The sequence below is a fragment of the Bos javanicus genome, chromosome 23, assembly GCF_032452875.1.
Source record: "Bos javanicus breed banteng chromosome 23, ARS-OSU_banteng_1.0, whole genome shotgun sequence".
NCBI lineage: Eukaryota > Metazoa > Chordata > Mammalia > Artiodactyla > Bovidae > Bos > Bos javanicus.
In genome coordinates this window covers 12,891,340-12,909,785 of record NC_083890.1, presented here as the reverse complement: position 1 = coordinate 12,909,785, position 18,446 = coordinate 12,891,340, and the positions used below count along the sequence as shown (strand labels likewise).

Here is an 18,446-nt window from a genome sequence, read left to right as displayed (position 1 = left end):
CCTAACTCATTGTTTTATTCTCCTTTTCCCTTCACCTGAACTGTTTCTTGCCCCATCTCCTTTGACAACTTTGATGTCTTCGTCCAGCTGCTCAATCTATGAATTCAGAAATTGCCTTCTTCTGATGTCATATTCCCCAGTGCTTCTTGGTTTCCAAGTCCTACGTCTAAATCGTTGCTAGGATCCATCTAGAAAATCCCAGCATCTTCATCCCCACTGCCTTCAGAACTGCCCTAAACTCTTTTGAGTGACACCCAAAAGCTTCAAAAGCCAATCTCTGCATTTGCTTCAGCCTCAAGGTCAGGGGACACCTCTCTTCAAGCCCCTCCTTCCCACGCTTTAGGTACAAAGGACTCGGTTCCCCACAAACATCATATCCATCTCTGGATTGTCCCTTTATGTAGGTGCCCCAATCTATGTCTTTTCTCTCACTGAGCTCAAGTGTTTATTTATTTTAAATATTTGTTTATGTATTTGACTGCGTTGGATTTTAGCTGTGGCATGCGGGATCTTCCTGGCAGCAAATGGACTCTCTAGTTGAGGCACACAGGCTCCAGAGCACGTGGGCTCAGTAACTGCGGTTATGCAGGCTTAGTTGATTCGTGGCTTGTGGGATCTAAGTTCCCTGACCAGGGATCGAAACCCATGTCTCCCACATTGCAAGGTGGATTCTTAACCACTGGATCCCCAGGGAAGTCTCTATTTATTTTTAATTGTACATATTGCAGATGTACAACTTGATGACTCCATATACATATGCATCCTTCCAGCTCATCATCTTCCTCTTTACTTGCTCTCTGTCCTTCTTGCAGCCTCCTCACCTCACCCCCACCCCCAGCATACAGTAGTCACCTCCTCCCCATCCCTTCTCTAACCTGAGAACTCCTGCAGATCCTTTAAGGTGTGACTCCAATGTGGACGGTCTCACTAGCTTACTTTAACCCCCAAGTTGGAATTTACTGCTCCTTTGCCTTTGCTCTCATAGCAGCAGGAATAATACCTCCTGATTTTAGAGTTAACCATATCACACTGCATAACTATTTGCCACTCATCCATCTTCCCTAATAGACGATGAGCTCCAAAGGCAAGGACTGAGCCTTACTGACCTTTGTATCCCCAGGCTGGCTAGGGAATATGTTCTCACTAAATATTTGTTTATTGAATTGAGGCCAACTAGTTTGGATTGCATTAAATCTCAAATATAAAGGAGAACAATTCTCCAGTATTTAAAGGGCATGAAAATTTAACTATTTGTTCCTTCTTATGGTAAAAGCATAGTATATTATCATTACTGTCCATTTTTTCCAGGCACCTTCCCACATACAAAGGGATATATATATACACATTCCTCAAAACACAAGAGAATCAGATATAATTTAAACATGATTAAATTTAAACAGAGACCTTTAAAGTTTACAGAGAAGAAGACAACAGTAAATTTCCACGCATACTAAGAAAACCTGAGCTCATTCTCCCTACCTGTTCTAGCTACAAATAAAAAAGGGGAAAGACTCCATATCCGGGATTCTCAGGAGCTCTCTCGGCTCCCTTTCAGCTTGAATCTTTTCTGGAAACACGCTCTGCACCAGTGGCTGGGTGCCAACAGGGCACACCAGCGCAGACACGACTCACTTGCTCTTGGCTGGCACTGGTTACGTTCACCAGCTCTCCAGGGAGGGACTGATGGAGTTGTTGTTGCTAGATTTCACCTAAGAAATCACTTTCATGTTGGATGATTTCATTTTTTTATGAGGGGATCTGAAAATAGTCTTCACACTATGGATGAGGAGGACCAACCCCTGAAAAGATGATTAATTTTCACAGGAGCTGGACAAACTCTCCAGATCGCATCCCCACCACACATTTTATTAGGCGCAGGATGCCGGGGCTGTACAGCTTACATTTCTTTTTTCCAAAAAGTGTTTTCTGTTTGTAAAGATAGGAAAGGCAGAAGCCTAGTTAGCTGGTTAGAATGGAGAATTGTGAATGTCTCTATATGCCTCAAAGCCCAAGGGCTTTCAAGAAAACAGTCCCTATAAAAGCTCTGAGATGAAGAACAGGAACTATAATACTCCATGAGCTTTGGTCCCAAGTCACTTCTAGAAGAAAATCTCTCTTTGGAGTAAACATTGGACTTGCAGCTTTGTAATTTGGGGGATATGTCTAGGTCATTTCTGTTGGGTGGGACAGTCGGGGGTCATGAAAAATAAAATGCACATAAAAAAACAGAACGGTCTATAAAATACACAATTAACTATCTAATGAGCTATTAGTGCACTGTCATATCCAGCCTAGATTTATCTATATCTTCACACATGAAATATCAATGGCCATAAATTTTTTAATAAAAACCTGAAGCTCAAAAGTCAGCCAAAACTAAAGGGAACACAATTGAATTTATCCTGAATGGAAATGAACATAAAAGTTGTAATAAGATATTTGATAAATTTTAGAAGGTAGAAAAATATGCCTAACTGCTAATGACTACAAGAGTGAAAATAATTGTTTCTGACATTGAGGTAGTTGAATGTGCAGAGTACTTGGTATCTTATAAATCTAGATAATAAAATGGGAATAAACTATGCATTTTTTAAAATTTTATTTTTAAACTTTACATAATTGTATTAGTTTTGCCAAATATCAAAATGAATCCACCACAGGTATATATCTGTTCCCCATCCTGAACCCTCCTCCCTCCTCCCTCCCCATACCATCCCTCTGGGTCGTCCCAGTGCACCAGCCCCAAGCATCCAGTATCGTGCATCGAACCTGGTCTGGCATCTCGTTTCATACATGATATTTTACATGTTTCAAAGCCATTCTCCCAAATCTTCCCACCCTCTCCCTCTCCGACAGAGTCCATAAGACTGTTCTATACATCACTGTCTCTTTTGCTGTCTCGTACACAGGGTTATTGTTACCATCTTTCTAAATTCCATATATATGCGTTAGTATACTGTATTGGTGTTTTTCCTTCTGGCTTACTTCACTCTGTATAATAGGCTCCAGTTTCATCCACCTCATTAGAACTGATTCAAATGTTTTCTTTTTAATGGCTGAGTAATACTCCATTGTGTATATGTACCACAGCTTTCTTATCCATTCATCTGCTGATGGACATCTAGGTTGCTTCCATGTCCTGGCTATTATAAACAGTGCTGCGATGAACATTGGGGTACACGTGTCTCTTTCCCTTCTGGTTTCCTCAGTGTGTATGCCCAGCAGTGGGATTGCTGGATCATAAGGCAGTTCTATTTCCAGTTTTTTAAGGAATCTCCACACTGTTCTCCATAGTGGCTGTACTAGTTTGCATTCCCACCAACAGTGTAAGAGGGTTCCCTTTTCTCCACACCCTCTCCAGCATTTATTGCTTGTAGACTTTTGGATCGCAGCCATTCTGACTGGTGTGAAATTGTACCTCATAGTGGTTTTGATTTGCATTTCTCTGATAATGAGTGATGTTGAGCATCTTTTCATGTGTTTGTTAGCCATCTGTATGTCTTCTTTGGAGAAATGTCTATTTAGTTCTTTGGCCCATTTTTTGATTGGGTCATTTATTTTTCTGGAATTGAGCTGTAGGAGTTGCTTGTATATTTTTGAGATTAGTTGTTTGTCAGTTGCTTCATTTGCTATTATTTTCTCCCATTCTGAAGGCTGTCTTTTCACCTTGCTAATAGTTTCCTTTGATGTGCAGAAGCTTTTAAGGTTAATTAGGTCCCATTTGTTTATTTTTGCTTTTATTTCCAGTATTCTGGGAGGTGGGTCATAGAGGATCCTGCTGTGATGTATGTCAGAGAGTGTTTTGCCTATGTTCTCCTCTAGGAGTTTTATGGTTTCTGGTCTTACGTTTAGATCTTTAATCCATTTTGAGTTTATTTTTGTGTATGATGTTAGAAAGTGTTCTAGCTTCATTCTTTTACAAGTGGTTGACCAGATTTCCCAGCACCACTTGTTAAAGAGATTGTCTTTAATCCATTGTATATTCTTGCCTCCTTTGTCAAAGATAAGGTGTCCATATGTGTGTGGATTTATCTCTGGGCTTTCTATTTTGTTCCATTGATCTATATTTCTGTCTTTGTGCCAGTACCATACTGTCTTGATGACTGTGGCTTTGTAGTAGAGCCTGAAGTCAGGTAGGTTGATTCCTCCAGTTCCATTCTTCTTTCTCAGGATCGCTTTGGCTATTCGAGGTTTTTTGTATTTCCATACAAATTGTGAAATTATTTGTTCTAGCTCTGTGAAGAATACTGTTGGTAGCTTGATAGGGATTGCATTGAATCTATAAATTGCTTTGGGTAGAATTCCAAAAAATAGGTAAATGGTAAACTATGCATTTTTTTGGTTCCTATCACCAAGGTATCTAAGCTCTTGGGAGAGATTTTATTTATTTTAAAGCATTTATTCAGCTGGATTTCCCCCCTCTACTTCAGGGATCGGGCATGCTCAAGCAGGGTCGAGGAGATGGTCCCCCCTCCCCCAAATTTCCTTCTTCTCTCAAATTTATGGATACTAACTTTAGAGTACAGATTCCCATCAACAGGTTCTCTACAATGGCCCAATTACAGCCACTGGGCCTGTCTGGAAGCAAGAGTGGTGTTGTACAGGGTGGACAGTCAGAAAAACTAGTAAGGATTCCTCTAGCTGGTGACATCCACACAGATTCAGTTAGTGCATTTAGAGAGTTCAGTTCAGTCGCTCAGTTATGTCCGACTCTTTGGGACCCCATGAATTGCAGCATGCCAGGTCTCCCTGTCCATCACCAACTCCTGGAGTTCATCCAAACTCATGTCCATCGAGTCAGTGATGCCTCGGAGAGGCCACCACCTCTCTAGTTACAATTGTTGTCTCTGTACAAATGTGATCAAACCTCTCACCTGGCCCCAGTCCACATGATACACTCTCTTTCCCCTCAGATACATCCCATCATCTTTCCCAACTCAACACACCCAAACAAGACTCTGTAATCCCCACCTCCCCACCCCAATGCAATCCTGTTCCCAACTCCTCCACCATCTCGGCTCCCGGACCAGGAATAACAGGGGATCCTTTACCTCTTTCATCCCACGTAGAACGTGGAGAGTCACTTCTATTTGGTGTGAGAAAGGTGTAGTTGGGAGGAGACCAGGGGTAGGTTTTTAGCTGGGAAGTTTATGGGTTTCCCTGGTGGCTCAGATGGTAAATAATCTGCCTTCAATGCAGGAAACCCAGGTTCGATCCCTGGATCAGGAAGAAACCCCCTGGAGAAGGAAATGGCTATCCACTCCAGTATTTCTGGAGAAATACTGGGAAATGCCTGGGAAATCCCATGGACAGAGGAGCCTGGCAGGCTACAGTCCATGGGATCGCAGAGTCGGACACAACTGAGCAACTAACACCCTTTTGACCGTCATTGCTTACCACCTCCTGGTGGTTGGTGGGGGAACAGTGAGGCATTGGAGCACAGCCCTCCAAGAAGGTGGGCTCAGTTGCCAGGAACGGGGAGGCCAGGAATACAGTCATCACACATTTCAGAGACCAGAGGGAAGAAACATCAACTCTAGAACAAAGCTCACTCAGAGGTTGAGAAAATGACCAAAGAAAGGTGTAGCTTCTGAACTGAGCAGGAGACAGAAATGTACCAAGGTCCCTGGAAAGAGGGGGACGCTAGGGAAGACCCTCAGTTTAGTTCAGTTCAGTCGCTCAGTCATGTCTGACTCTGAGTCTTCTCCAACACCACAGTTCAAAAGCAGCAATTCTTTGGTGCTCAGCCTTATTCACAGTCCAACTCTCACATCCATACATGACCACAGGAAAAACCATAGCCTTGACTAGACAGACCTTAGTTGGCAAAGTAATGTCTCTGCTTTTGAATATGCTATCTAGGTTGCTCATAACTTTTCTTCCAAGGAGTAAGAGTCTTTTAATTTCATGGCTGCAGTCACCATCTGCAGTGATTTTGGAGCCCAGAAAAATAAAGTCTGACACTGTTTCCATAGTTTCCCCATCTATTTCCCATGAAGTGATGGGACCAGATGCCATGATCTTCATTTTCTGAATGTTGAGCTTTAAGCCAACTTTTCCACTCTCCACTTTCACTTTCATCAAGAGGCTTTTGAGTTCCTCTTCACTTTCTGCCATAAGGGTGGTGTCATCTGCATATCTGAGGTTATTGAGATTTCTCTCGGCAATCTTGATTCCAGCTTGTGTTTCTTCCAGTCCAGCGTTTCTCATGATGTACTCTGCATATAAATTAAATAAGCAGGGTGACAATATACAGCCTTGATGTACTCCTTTTCCTATTTGGAACCAGTCTGTTGCTCCATGTCCAGTTCTAACTGTTGCTTCCTGACCTTCATACAGATTTCTCAAAAGGCAGGTCAGGTGGTCTGTTATTCCCATCTCTTTCAGAATTTTCCACAGTCTATTGTGATCCACATAGTCAAAGGCTTTGGCATAGTCAATAAAGCAGAAATAGATGTTTTTCTGGAAGACCCTAGGACAGACTAAAGGGGGAAGTTCAGAATGGAGAGAGAGGAGGATCACACGTCTTACACACCAGCTAGTTGCTTCTGGCAGAAATAGTCCTCCAATCGAGGAGAGCTACAGCACTTTGTATGTGACCTCACTCAGGGTGATGAGAGGTTGCAAGATCCTGGTGCTCAATTTGGGGAAAAGACAGCTCACTGAATCTGGAGCGCACCTGCCAGCAACAGCAGATGAGCCTCTGGAGAGGGCTGAGAAGAGAGACTTGCCACATGACGAAGAAAGCTCGCCATGTCCTCTCTATCCAGCGGGCAGCAGCAACATACAGATGGAAACCACAGAAGACTCTCGGTCACTGCTCTGTATTCACCAAATCGGTCTCCTTGTGGGGCTGGTTCTCAGCTTCACTCTACCCCCTCCATCTGTCATCATCCCTAATCTCTGCTGGTATCATTACACACGTGTATTCACAGGGTCTCCAAGATGGCCTCTTAGTCCAAACAGCCCTTAAATATAGGGGAAATGTGCTCAGTTTCACTTAAAATAAGAGGAAATAAAGCTATGCTGAGAAGCCATTTGTCACTAGTCATATTGGTGAAAAATAAGTTTCACCAACACTCTGCTGACTGAGTCATACTGTTGACTGTGTGACACTGTCATGTTGGTGAGACTGTAAAACAGTGTCCTCTGTAAGGGAAACTGGAAATATTCATTAATCCTTGATCTAGCAATCCCACACACAGCAATTTACCCTGAAAAATATATCTCTAACAACATGGGAAAACCATAAGCATGAGATTATTAACTGAGGAACCACAGGGGACAGCAAAATATTGGAAACAACCAACAGGCCCATCCACAGGAAAACAGATGAATGAACTATAATACATGTGACCCAGGCATATCTGTTTCTCTGCGCTTTGGTGTTTTGCACTTCAAAGAGACTGTAATTTTTACAAATTGAAGGTTTGTGAAAACCCTGTGTCAGTCAAGTCTATTGGCACCATTTTTTTTCCAACAGCATTTGCTCATTTCATATCTCTGAGTCACATTTGGGTAATTCTCACAATATTTCTAACTTTTATTATTATTTTATTGTATTTGTTACAGTGATCTGTGATCAGTGACCCTTGATGTTACTACTATGACCCGCTGAAGACTCAGATAAAGGTCGGCATTTTAAAGCAATAAACTATTTCAAATTAAGATGGGTATATTTGTTTTTTAGACATAATTCTACTGTACACTTTATTGGCTACAGTTAAGTTAGCATGAACATAACATTTATATGCACCGGGAAACTAAAAATATCGTGTGGCTTGTTTTATTGTGGTAGTCTGAAATGTTATCTCTGAGATGCGCCTTTAATGAGGAAGATACCTATGACCATGTAGATGATTACAGGATCATTGTTAAGTGAAAAAAGTGAGACACACACAAATGTATATGGCAATATATATAAACATATATGTATATATATAGTTACGTATATAATTATATACATAATGGCAATTTTGTATCAGAGAGAAAGGATAATAAGAATATATATGATACTTGCTGCTGCTGCTGCTGCTGCTAAGTCGCTTCAGTCGTGTCCGACTCTGTGCGACCCCAGAGACGGGAGTCCACCAGGCTCCTCTGTCCCTGGGATTCTCCAGGCAAGAATACTGGAATGGGTTACCATTTCCTTCTCCAATGCATGAAAGTGAAAATTGAAAGTGAAGTCACTCAGTCGTGCCCGACTCTTAGCGACTCCATGGACTGTAGCCCACCAGGCTTCTCTGTCCATGGGATTTTCCAGGCAAGAGTACTGGAGTGGGGTGCCATTGCCTTCTCCAATATGATACTTATGTATGAACAACAACAACAACAAAAAAATACAGAGGAGATAAGCCAGAAGCTAATGCATTTGGTTGCCTGTGACAGAAGGGGGAATGGTGGGAGGGCTGAGACTTTTCTAAGAACCACATTATATAGCTGTGACTTTTGAGCCATATTCATGTTTCACATATTTAAAACAATCAACAAAAATTTTTTAAAAACCCTAAAATGTAATAAAAATAGAAACAAGTGTATGTACCTATACATCAACTGATAGCATAAACTCACAGAAAAAACGATCTGAAGAACTTCTGAACATAGTGCTCTGTACACTCTCAATGGGATATATTCTAGGGGACAAAAAGAGCTGCAAAAAAATCTTGACCTCCAGTTGGTACCTCTGTTGTTGGTCATATGGTACTGATGGTGAAAGGGAATAGTATCCTATAGTCCTTTCCCCTCATGTTCTCAGCCTGCCTTTTGTCTGTGGAAAAACTTTAACCAAAGAATAAGTTTAATCTGAGAAGAGAGAAAATGCAGAAGCAAAGGGAAATAGTCCAACAAGACTAAATAATAACAGTTCAGTCATTAAGCATAGTCAAGAACTTTTAGTACCTCCTCAAGGGCTATCAGAACAGATCAGATCAGTTGCTCAGTCGTGTCTGACTCTTTGCGACCCCAAGAATCGCAGCATGCCAGGCCTCCCTGTCCATCACCAACTCCCGGAGTTCACTCAGATTCACATCCATTGAGTCAGTGATGCCATCCAGCCATCTCATCCTCTGTCGTCCCCTTCTCCTCTTGCCCCAATCCCTCCCAGCATCAGAGTCTTTTCCAATGAGTCAACTCTTCCCATGAGGTGGCCAAAGTACTGGAGTTTCAGCTTTAGCATCATTCCTTCCAAAGAAATCCCAGGGCTGATCTCCTTCAGAATGGACTGGTTGGATCTCCTTGCAGTCCAAGGGACTCTCAAGAGTCTTCTCTAAAACCACACTTCAAAAGCATCAATTCTTCGGCGCTCAATTGTCTTCACAGTCCAACTCTCACATCCATACATGACCACAGGAAAAACCATAGCCTTGACTAGACGAACCTTTGTTGGCAAAGTAATGTCTCTGCTTTTGAATATGCTATCTAGGTTGCTCATAACTTTCCTTCCAAGGAATAAGCGTCTTTTAGTTTCCTGGCTGCAGTCACCATCTGCCGTGATTTTGGAGCCCAGAAAAATAAAGTCTGACACTGTTTCCACTGTTCCCCCATCTACTTCCCATGAAGTGATGGGACCGGATGCCATGATATTCGTTTTCTGAATGTTGAGCTTTAAGCCAACTTTTTCACTCTCCACTTTCACTTTCATCAAGAGGCTTTTGAGTTCCTCTTCACTTTCTGCCATAAGGGTGGTGTCATCTGCATATCTGAGGTTATTGAGATTTCTCTCGGCAATCTTGATTCCAGCTTGTGTTTCTTCCAGTCCAGCGTTTCTCATGATGTACTCTGCATATAAATTAAATAAGCAGGGTGACAATATACAGCCTTGACGTACTCCTTTTCCTATTTGGAACCAGTCTGTTGTTCCATGTCCAGTTCTAACTGTTGCTTCCTGACCTGCATACAAATTTCTCAAGAGGCAGATCAGGTGGTCTGGTATTCCCATCTCTTTCAGAATTTTCCATAGTCTATTGTGATCCACACAGTCAAAGGCTTTGGCATAGTCAATAAAGCAGAAATAGATGATTTTCTGGAACTCTCTTGCTTTTTCCATGATCCAGCGGATATTGGCAATTTGATCTCTGGTTCCTCTGCCTTTTCTAAAAACAGCTTGAACATCAGGAAGTTCATGGTTCACATATTGCTGAAGCCTGGCTTGGAGAATTTTGAGCATTACTTTACTAGCGTGTGAGATGAGTGCAATTGTGCGGTAGTTCGAGCATTCTTTGGCATTGCCTTTCTTTGGGATTGGAATGAAAACTGACCTTTTTCAGTCCTGTGGCCACTGCTGAGTTTGATAATGTCTAAGCCATATCCTGTGAGCTGTCTTACAGATACTGAAACCCCCACCAGGTGGAAGAACTTAACTACATGATGACTAGGCTTGTCACTGTGACAAAAACTGCCACAATTAATCTCAAGGAAACGGGAACAAACTGACCCTGGAACTAAGGATTAACTGTACTTAAAACAATCAGGATGATGCTGGTCAGACTACCGATGACAAATTTTAAGATGACTGTCAGAGCTGACTGTGCTGTTTCTACATGTAGCCCTCTGCTGTCTATAAAAGCTTCTGCCCCTGACTGTCAGTGGAAGGGAGTCAGCCTTTGGACAGGCGTCCGCCCTCCCCACTGGTTGCCGGCATCCAAAGTAAACCAAAGTTTCCTTTCCACCAACTTGCCTCTTTATTGGCTTTTGAGCAGTGATCAGCTGGACCCCACTTTCCATTAGAGTGTACTTTGGAGCAAATGAGTAAACAAACTGAAGTGCTGAGAACCTGAGTTCTCCCCGTGGGAGAAAGTAGATCACTGTGTGAAATGAGCAAGGACCAGGAAGAGCCCTGAGGTGTATTGGTACTGGAGTTACCCATGAGCTCATGATGTTTTAAAAAAACACATATCTCCTATCTCTGCCCACTCAGAGTGTCTATAAGCGCGCACACACACACACATAAACACAAACACACAAATAGATGTGGTTATGTGTGAATATAGCCGTAGATGAATAAACAAACTGATAAATACAGAACAAAAGAAAAGCTAATGGAACAAAATGTTAACAGTTGGTGAACCTAGATAAAGGGTATATGGGTGTTCACTGTACCCACAACTTTTATGAGGGTTTATAATAGTTCAAGAAAGAAAGTCAAGGAAAAAAACAAAAGTTTGTCTTTATCATTGCCTCCCATCTGGATTAGTTTGGTTGCTCTTCTCTGGACTTTTCTAGCTCTGGTTTATCTCTCTTGAGAGCCGTTGACCAAAACTGCCTACAGCAATCCAGTCATAGGAAAGCCATCCCTCTAAGCCAGGGTGAGACACTGTCAACCTGGTTTCATATGTTCCTTGGTAGGATTTTGTGGTATCCGACAGGGTCAGACTCTCTAGGTACCAGCCAATGTGGCTCCTGGGGCTCTTGCCAAGGATGGAATCAGAGTTTAGAGCCCTTATAAGTGAACCATTTCGATGGATAATTTACAAGTACATTAAAACTTACTGGCCATTTTTCTGCCCATTCCCTGGAACTCATGAGATCTTTCTGTGGACTATCTCTATTAATTAGACTCTCCACGGCCTAGGAGAATTTACTACCGCTGACACATTCAACAAATGTGACACTATTCAACAAATAGTGCCCGAGTAGCAGGCACTATTTAGCCCTGGAGTTACAGTAGTGAAAACAGGCAGACATTTCAGACATAATGGAGCTTATGTTAATAAAGATTTCAAAGGGAGGAAAGGAAGCCAGGTTGATAGACGACAAGCAAATAAATAAGTGAATAGAGAGTTGGTGATACAATTGACAGGAAAAAACAGGCAAGGAGGATGGAGTTCGGGGTGGGAGTTGGGGAGTGGTTTGCAATTTTTAAATAAGGCAGCCAGGGAAGGCATCTTTGAGTAGGTGACATTAAGACCGGAAGAGGTGAAAAAGTGAGCCCCAGTGATATCTGGGGGAAGGATGTTCCAGGAGGTGTATTCTATGGTAGGAAGGACCTGTGGTGGGAGCCATCTGGCCTGTCCAAGTAACAGGAAGCTAGCAGAATCTGGAGCGCAATTGCAGAAGCAGTGCAATTGAGGAAGAAGGCAAAAGGAGACCAGCTGATAGGTCGGGGTCAGATGGCATCACTGGGCTTTGCAGGTCACCTGTAGGTCATGGTCCGCTCTTGCCCTTGACTTGGAGTGAAGACAGGAGCCTCAGGAGGGTTCTGGGCAGAGGAGTGGTTTGACACACGTTTCTAAAGTCTTAGCTAAATTAAAACTCCTTCCCACGACTTCCCCAGTAGTTCACTGGTTAAGACTCCATGCATCCACTGCAGCGGGCACAGGTTCCATCCCTGGTCAGGGAACTAAGGTCCCGCATCCCTCACATGGCCCAAAAATTAACTAATTAATTAAAAACAACTCCTTCCCTGTGTGCTCTCTTTCAGATGATATTAATTCACAGCTGGATTTCTGAGGATTCCCTTTCACTTCTTCACTTCTTTCCTGTCTCCTGCTAACTTACAACAGTCTCTTAAAATAACACCTAGAGCTGCCACCAAAGCACCATAACTGTTCTGTCATGGGGTCTGAAATGAGTGATGGCCATTTGTGGGTCTTTGGGGGTCACACCCATGACTTTGAAGATGAAAAGAGGTGTGGTAGAGTTTAGAGGATGTGGAGGGGTGAGAATGAATGTGAGTGACAAATAGGCCAGGAGGCCAAGCCTCATGCTGGGGCAGGGAGCATGCTCGGGGTGGAGAGAAGATACAGTGGGAGCAGGGATGCTGGGCCAGGACAGAGAACCAGGAGGTGAAGATGTCCACGCCCCATCGCAGAGCTGCTGGACCTGCCGCTGCAGGTGAGTGACCAGGAGTGAGGCACAACTTAATCCTCCCAGCTGTCACAGCTTAGAATCTGCAGCAGGAGTCTTGGTTTCTTCCATTTCCTGAAATGAGCCACTCTGCTGGACATAAACTCTTGGTGTTTGGTCAGTGAGCCCCAGGCATGAACATCCAGGGAGGTTCTCAGTGGGGGCTTCTTGGAGTCCTCTCTGTGGAGCTGGGTGGTCTTGGGTTCAGGTAGGGGGTGAGACCTCATCCAAAGGACGGGCCTGAGAAGGGGCCTGAGACTGGATGCATGTCTTATCTCTTCCCTCACCACCTCTTACCACAGTGACCGGGGCAGGACATCACGCGGAGCCCCTCTTCCTGGGCTCTGCATCTGTGTCCTCTGCACCTGTGCTCACAGCACCCTGCCCTCCAAGGCAGCTACTTACACAAGGATGCAGGTGAGCGAGTAGAGGGAGAGGAGCCATCTCTGAGAGGACCCACAGAAATACATGTCCTCCTCTTCTTCTCTCTGCCCTCCTGAACCTTTTACATTCTGTTTATGACCATTATTTTTAATAGATTTTTTGAGATAAAAGGCAAAGAACTAGGAGGCTACTGTCCTACCAGATCAGTGGTATCAAGACCAAGAACACCAACTGGTTTTACGACACAACAGAGGAGAAATAATCAATGCATAAATTAGAGCTTTAACACTGTCATAAACTCTGGAGCAGCAGGATTTAGCAATGGGCAAGCAGGACAGGATAGGACAAAATTGTAATTGGGAGACAGGAAGTGACACTACTGTTTTTCACAGTAAAATAAAAAGAAGGGAAAGGAGAGATATTAAGAGAGCGAATGAAGTGCACAGACTTTGCCAGGCTGGGTTATATCCTTTCAAATTAAAAAACGCTGGGAACTTACGTGATATCGGCGTTTGGGTGAAGCCCAAAGACTTCGGGGTTATCTAGAGATGGTAATGACTGGATGTATTCGAAATACTGATCCAAGGTTTTGCACACAGGGATTTTATACCCTGTATAAAAACAGAACGATGGTTCAAACATCTTCTCACTGAACCAGACCTATATCAGAGAGAAAACAGGAGAAATAAATTGATGAATATCCAAATGAAAACCCCAAACTGCCACTGTCAAGGAGATAGGGTCACCTTATTTCCATTGTAAGCATTTTTTATATTGGATTTGAAAGATCCTTAACAAAACCACTGATAGGATAGTTAGACATATGCATGCATGCTCAGTTGCTTCAGTCATGTCCGATTCTTTGTGACCCCAACAGACTGCAGCCCACCATGGGATTATCCCAGCAAGAATACTGGAGAGGGTTGCCATTTCCTCCTCCAAGGAGTCTCCCCGACCCAGGGATCAAACCCACTTCTCCTCTGGTTCTTGCACTGCAATGCAGCTGGATTCTTTACCACCAAGCCACCAGGGAAGCATAGTTAGACATAGATTAAGGAAAGAGAAAGGCCACAATATAAGAACAATGAAAGCCGGTCTCTGTTTAACACCAAAGAAGATCATTTCTAAGGGTGAAGAGGGGAGAGCCAGCCTTGCAAGCCCGCCCTCTACTGGAGTAATCTGACAAATCTTGAGTTCACTTTAAAAAGGCAGGGGAACGGATTGCAGAAGCAATAACCACATACACAGACACACACACACACACACACACACACACACATGAGAGTACATCTGGGCATTTTCACTGCCTCCCTTCTCCCCAGAAACAGGGCTTGTGCCCGGGGGCTTATGCTTGTGCTCAGCATGGCCCGCAGTGGCACTGAACACTCCATACAGCCAGGAAAACTTCTTACAAATATCTCCCCTCCACCCTGAGCTGGAGCGCACCCTCTGTTAAGTAAGTTATGTCCCTGGACACAAGAAGCAAATATATCCAACCATCTTATTGTTTGCCTTAAGACATCCCTTTCTCATTCTGTATGAACTGATTATCTATAAGGTAACAGCGAGAGAACAAATAAATACTTGGTGTGGATAGACTTATTCTGAAGTGGAGAAAACAAAAATGTTGAATGCCTATGAGCCTGCTTTGAGGCAATGACTTCTGTGTCTAAAGGAGTGATTTTCACAGAAGGGAGGGAAATAATGGGATGATGGGAAGAGCAGGGATGCAGGCTGGATGTCCAAATCACTCAGAGGACTCCATGTGGAAAGAAATGGGGATTGTGTTTTCCTTCGATTGGTCACACTTTCTCTATTATCTTCCCTCCATATCCTGCCTCTTCCAGCTCTTTTTAGGTCCAGTGATTGCTCTGAAACACTCTGTTCCCTGGTTCTCCCTTTTTTATTCATCACAGTTCTATTCTGTTCAACTCCTGTCCACAAGGCATTGAGCTTAGAACAGGAACAGGTTGCAAAGACGAGACACGCAGTCCTTTCCTTCAAGGAGCTTGTGACCCAGTAGAGAGAGAAGCCAGTTACATAATCACCATAATACAAAGTGCACTAAGGTAAGAGACAGAGGAAATAAAAATAGGCAAAGTACTAAGGAGGCGAGCCAGGGAGAAAGAAGAACCAGATGGGTGTCAGGCAAAGCTTTATCTAGAAGGTGATTTTGGAGATATACCTAGAAGGATAGGATTTTAGCAAACGAACTTGTGACTGGGGAGACCACACATGCAAAGGTATAGAATAACTGATGCAAAGATGTAAGGCAGGTTGGGTACATGATGAAACCAGTGTATTTACCCTAAGATAAATATAACATAGAGGGAAGAGATCAGACAGAAAAAGTGAAGTGAGGTCATATTATGGATGACTGTGGATGTCAAGGAGAGGACTGGTGCATAACTGAAAAAATGGGGAGCAGTTGAAAGTCATCAAAGAAAACAGTGCTATGATTATGGTCATTATTTAGAAAGATGAGGTTTTTCGTGATGAAGATGACAAGGGTAGCAAAGGCCATGGGGTCTTCAGCACACAGACAGCAAATGACCACACTGAGTTCTGAGCTGCCAGGTGACATATGCATAAAAAAGCAAAAGGAACTTTCTTCTTGTTTTTCCACTTCTTTAATAAAGTTCAAAAGCATAAAGAGTAAATCCACGAATAGCTAGATTTAAAAACACAAAAACAGTTGCGTTTCACCAAAACTGGAGGACACTTTTGGTATAATCAAAATACAGAATATGAAATCTACATGGAATTACTTCAGGACACTCTAAAAGGTAGCCAGACAAAATAAGTTCTCTTCAAGGACAAAGAGCAAAGTTCTACAATTACTGGTTTTAAGGGACACAGGCCATAAGATGCTGAGAACAGAGAAAACAGACAAGGATTCAAAGATAAGCTCCAAATTGCAAGTCACAGTGACAGAGGATCCGATTTGAAGGCTCTGGTTTTCAATTGAAGCCATTTTCCCTCAGGGAACACGGACCAGGTAAAGAGGCAGCAGATGACAAGCCTTTGCCTCCCTAGTCACCCACATTCTGTTTGAAGACGTTAAGCTGAATGTTGGTATTTTTCTATATTGAGCTGTCTTATATAAATTTTTAGGAGTCTCCCAGGTGGCACCAGTGGTAAAGAACCAGCCTGCCAATGCAGGAGACTTAAGAGATGCAGGTTTGATCCCTGGGTCAGGAAGATCCCCTGGAGGGGGGCATGACAACCCACTCTAATATTCTTGCTGAGAATCCCATGGACAGAGGAGCCTGGTGGGCTACCATCCATGGAGCTGCAAAGAGTTGGATATGATTGAAAGGACTTAGCATGCATACATCCATGTATATTTTAAAGTAAGTAAATTTTTTTATATCAGGCAAATACTAAATAATCAGTATTAAAAGTCAGTAAAGGTCAATTCCCTTTCCTTATCTTCCTTGACCTCTCTCAGTTGACATTTCTTCTTTCTTGATACATTAAAGTATATTAAAGTACTCGGGAATTTGTCCTCAGTTTCTTTTCTTTTTTCATCCTTTTCTCTACACTTTCTTCTTAGATGATGATCTCATCTCATCTCCTGACTTTAAATGCCATCTACATATGACAAATTCCAAATCCTTTTCTCCAGCCCTGGGCTCTCTCCTGAGCTCCACCCTGTAAATCCAACTGCCTGTTTATCTTCATCCATTCTCTTATTCAACAAATATTTATTGAGTGCCTACTATGTGAAAGATCCATTCCAGGTACAGTGATGCAAACAGGTGAAGTCCCTGCCCTTATGGAACTTCCAGTCTTAGACATCTCCACTTGGATGTCCAGTAGGCATCTCATAGGTTACACGATGAAAACAGACGACATATGCATATAAAAGCAAAAATTAGGAAATTTCCACCCCCAGTGAAATTTCTTCCCCTAGAAATTCTTTCTCTTCTCTGTAAGTAATCCCATTCTCCATCCAGTTACTTAGGTCAAAACTAGGAGTGATCCTTGACCCTGCCCCTTCCTTCCCCATCAGCATCCTGCTGGTAGTATCTGTACGATATGTCCAGAATCTATCCACTTTTCACAGTCTCCAGTGCCAAAACTCAAATTTGGGTACTTGTACATATTCTAACAAATATGCTTACTGCTGCTGCTGCTAAGTCGCTTCAGTCATGTCTGACTGTGTGCGACCCCATAGACGGCAGCCCACCAGGCTCCCCATCCCCGGGATTCTCCAGGCAAGAACACGAGTGGGTTGCCATTTTTGTTTCCTCTTTTAAATCTCAGATACAGAGGTGAGTTCATCATATTCATTTGTTATTCTCAGGTCTCTAGACCCTTTTCACTTTAGTTTTTCCCATTTAGCCCTTATATTCACTCCTAGTCTCCTCTTTGGAGAAGGCAATGGCACCCTACTCCAGTGCTCTTGCCTGGAAAATCCCATGGACGGAGGAGCCTGGTGAGCTGCCGTCTATGGGGTCTCATAGAGTCGGACACGACTGAGCAAACTTCACTTTCACTTTTCACTTTCATGCATTGGAGAAGGAAATGGCAACCCACTCCAGTGTTCTTGCCTGGAGAATCCCAGAGATGGGGGAGCCTGGTGGGCTGCCATCTATGGGGTCGCACAGAGTCAGACACAACTGAAGCAACTTAGCAGCAGCAGTCTCCTCTTTGGGGACTTCTATTTAAATATACTTGATATATGTCCTTGAAAGTATGTATTTGTCCTTGAGAAATTACCCAGGTACCACTCTATAGGTCTCATTTTATTTTTGAAAGCTCTGCACCTGATGCTATGTTCCTAAGATTTATGCATGATGTCATATGGACCATTTCTTCCAAGTGCTGCATTGTATTCCATGACAGGCATACAACATTTAACTCCTCTATTCCTCCTCTAATTCCTCATTTAACTCCTCTAACTCCTCAACCCGACAGACCCTCAGGTTGCTTTCAACTTTCCACTCTCCCAAACAATACTACGGATAATGTCTTTGTACGTGTCCACAAACCTGTCTGAGAATTACTCTGCGACATACACACAAGAGTGGGATTCTGGTTCAGAGAGTAGTCCCATCATACACCCTTGATATGACTCAGTGCTACCAGTGCACCTTTGAAGGGTAAGCAATGGCAATACATGTGCTCACCCACTACTGCTTATCTATTCTCTCAGGCTTCTTATCTATTCTCTTAGGCTTGTTCATCTCCACAGTGGATGCTGTGATGTGCCA

The 18,446-nt window shown here is 43.1% G+C and overlaps 1 protein-coding gene across 1 annotated transcript in view; it reads right to left on the bottom strand.

Annotated features, from left to right (window-relative positions):
- DNAH8 (dynein axonemal heavy chain 8) overlaps window positions 1-18,446 on the bottom strand; it is a 325,600-nt gene that overhangs the window by 34,235 nt on the left and 272,919 nt on the right. The window contains exon 87 of the mRNA XM_061398067.1: window positions 13,727-13,887. Coding sequence (XP_061254051.1) covers window positions 13,727-13,887 — 161 coding nt within the window. The remainder of the gene's footprint in view (window positions 1-13,726; window positions 13,888-18,446) is intronic.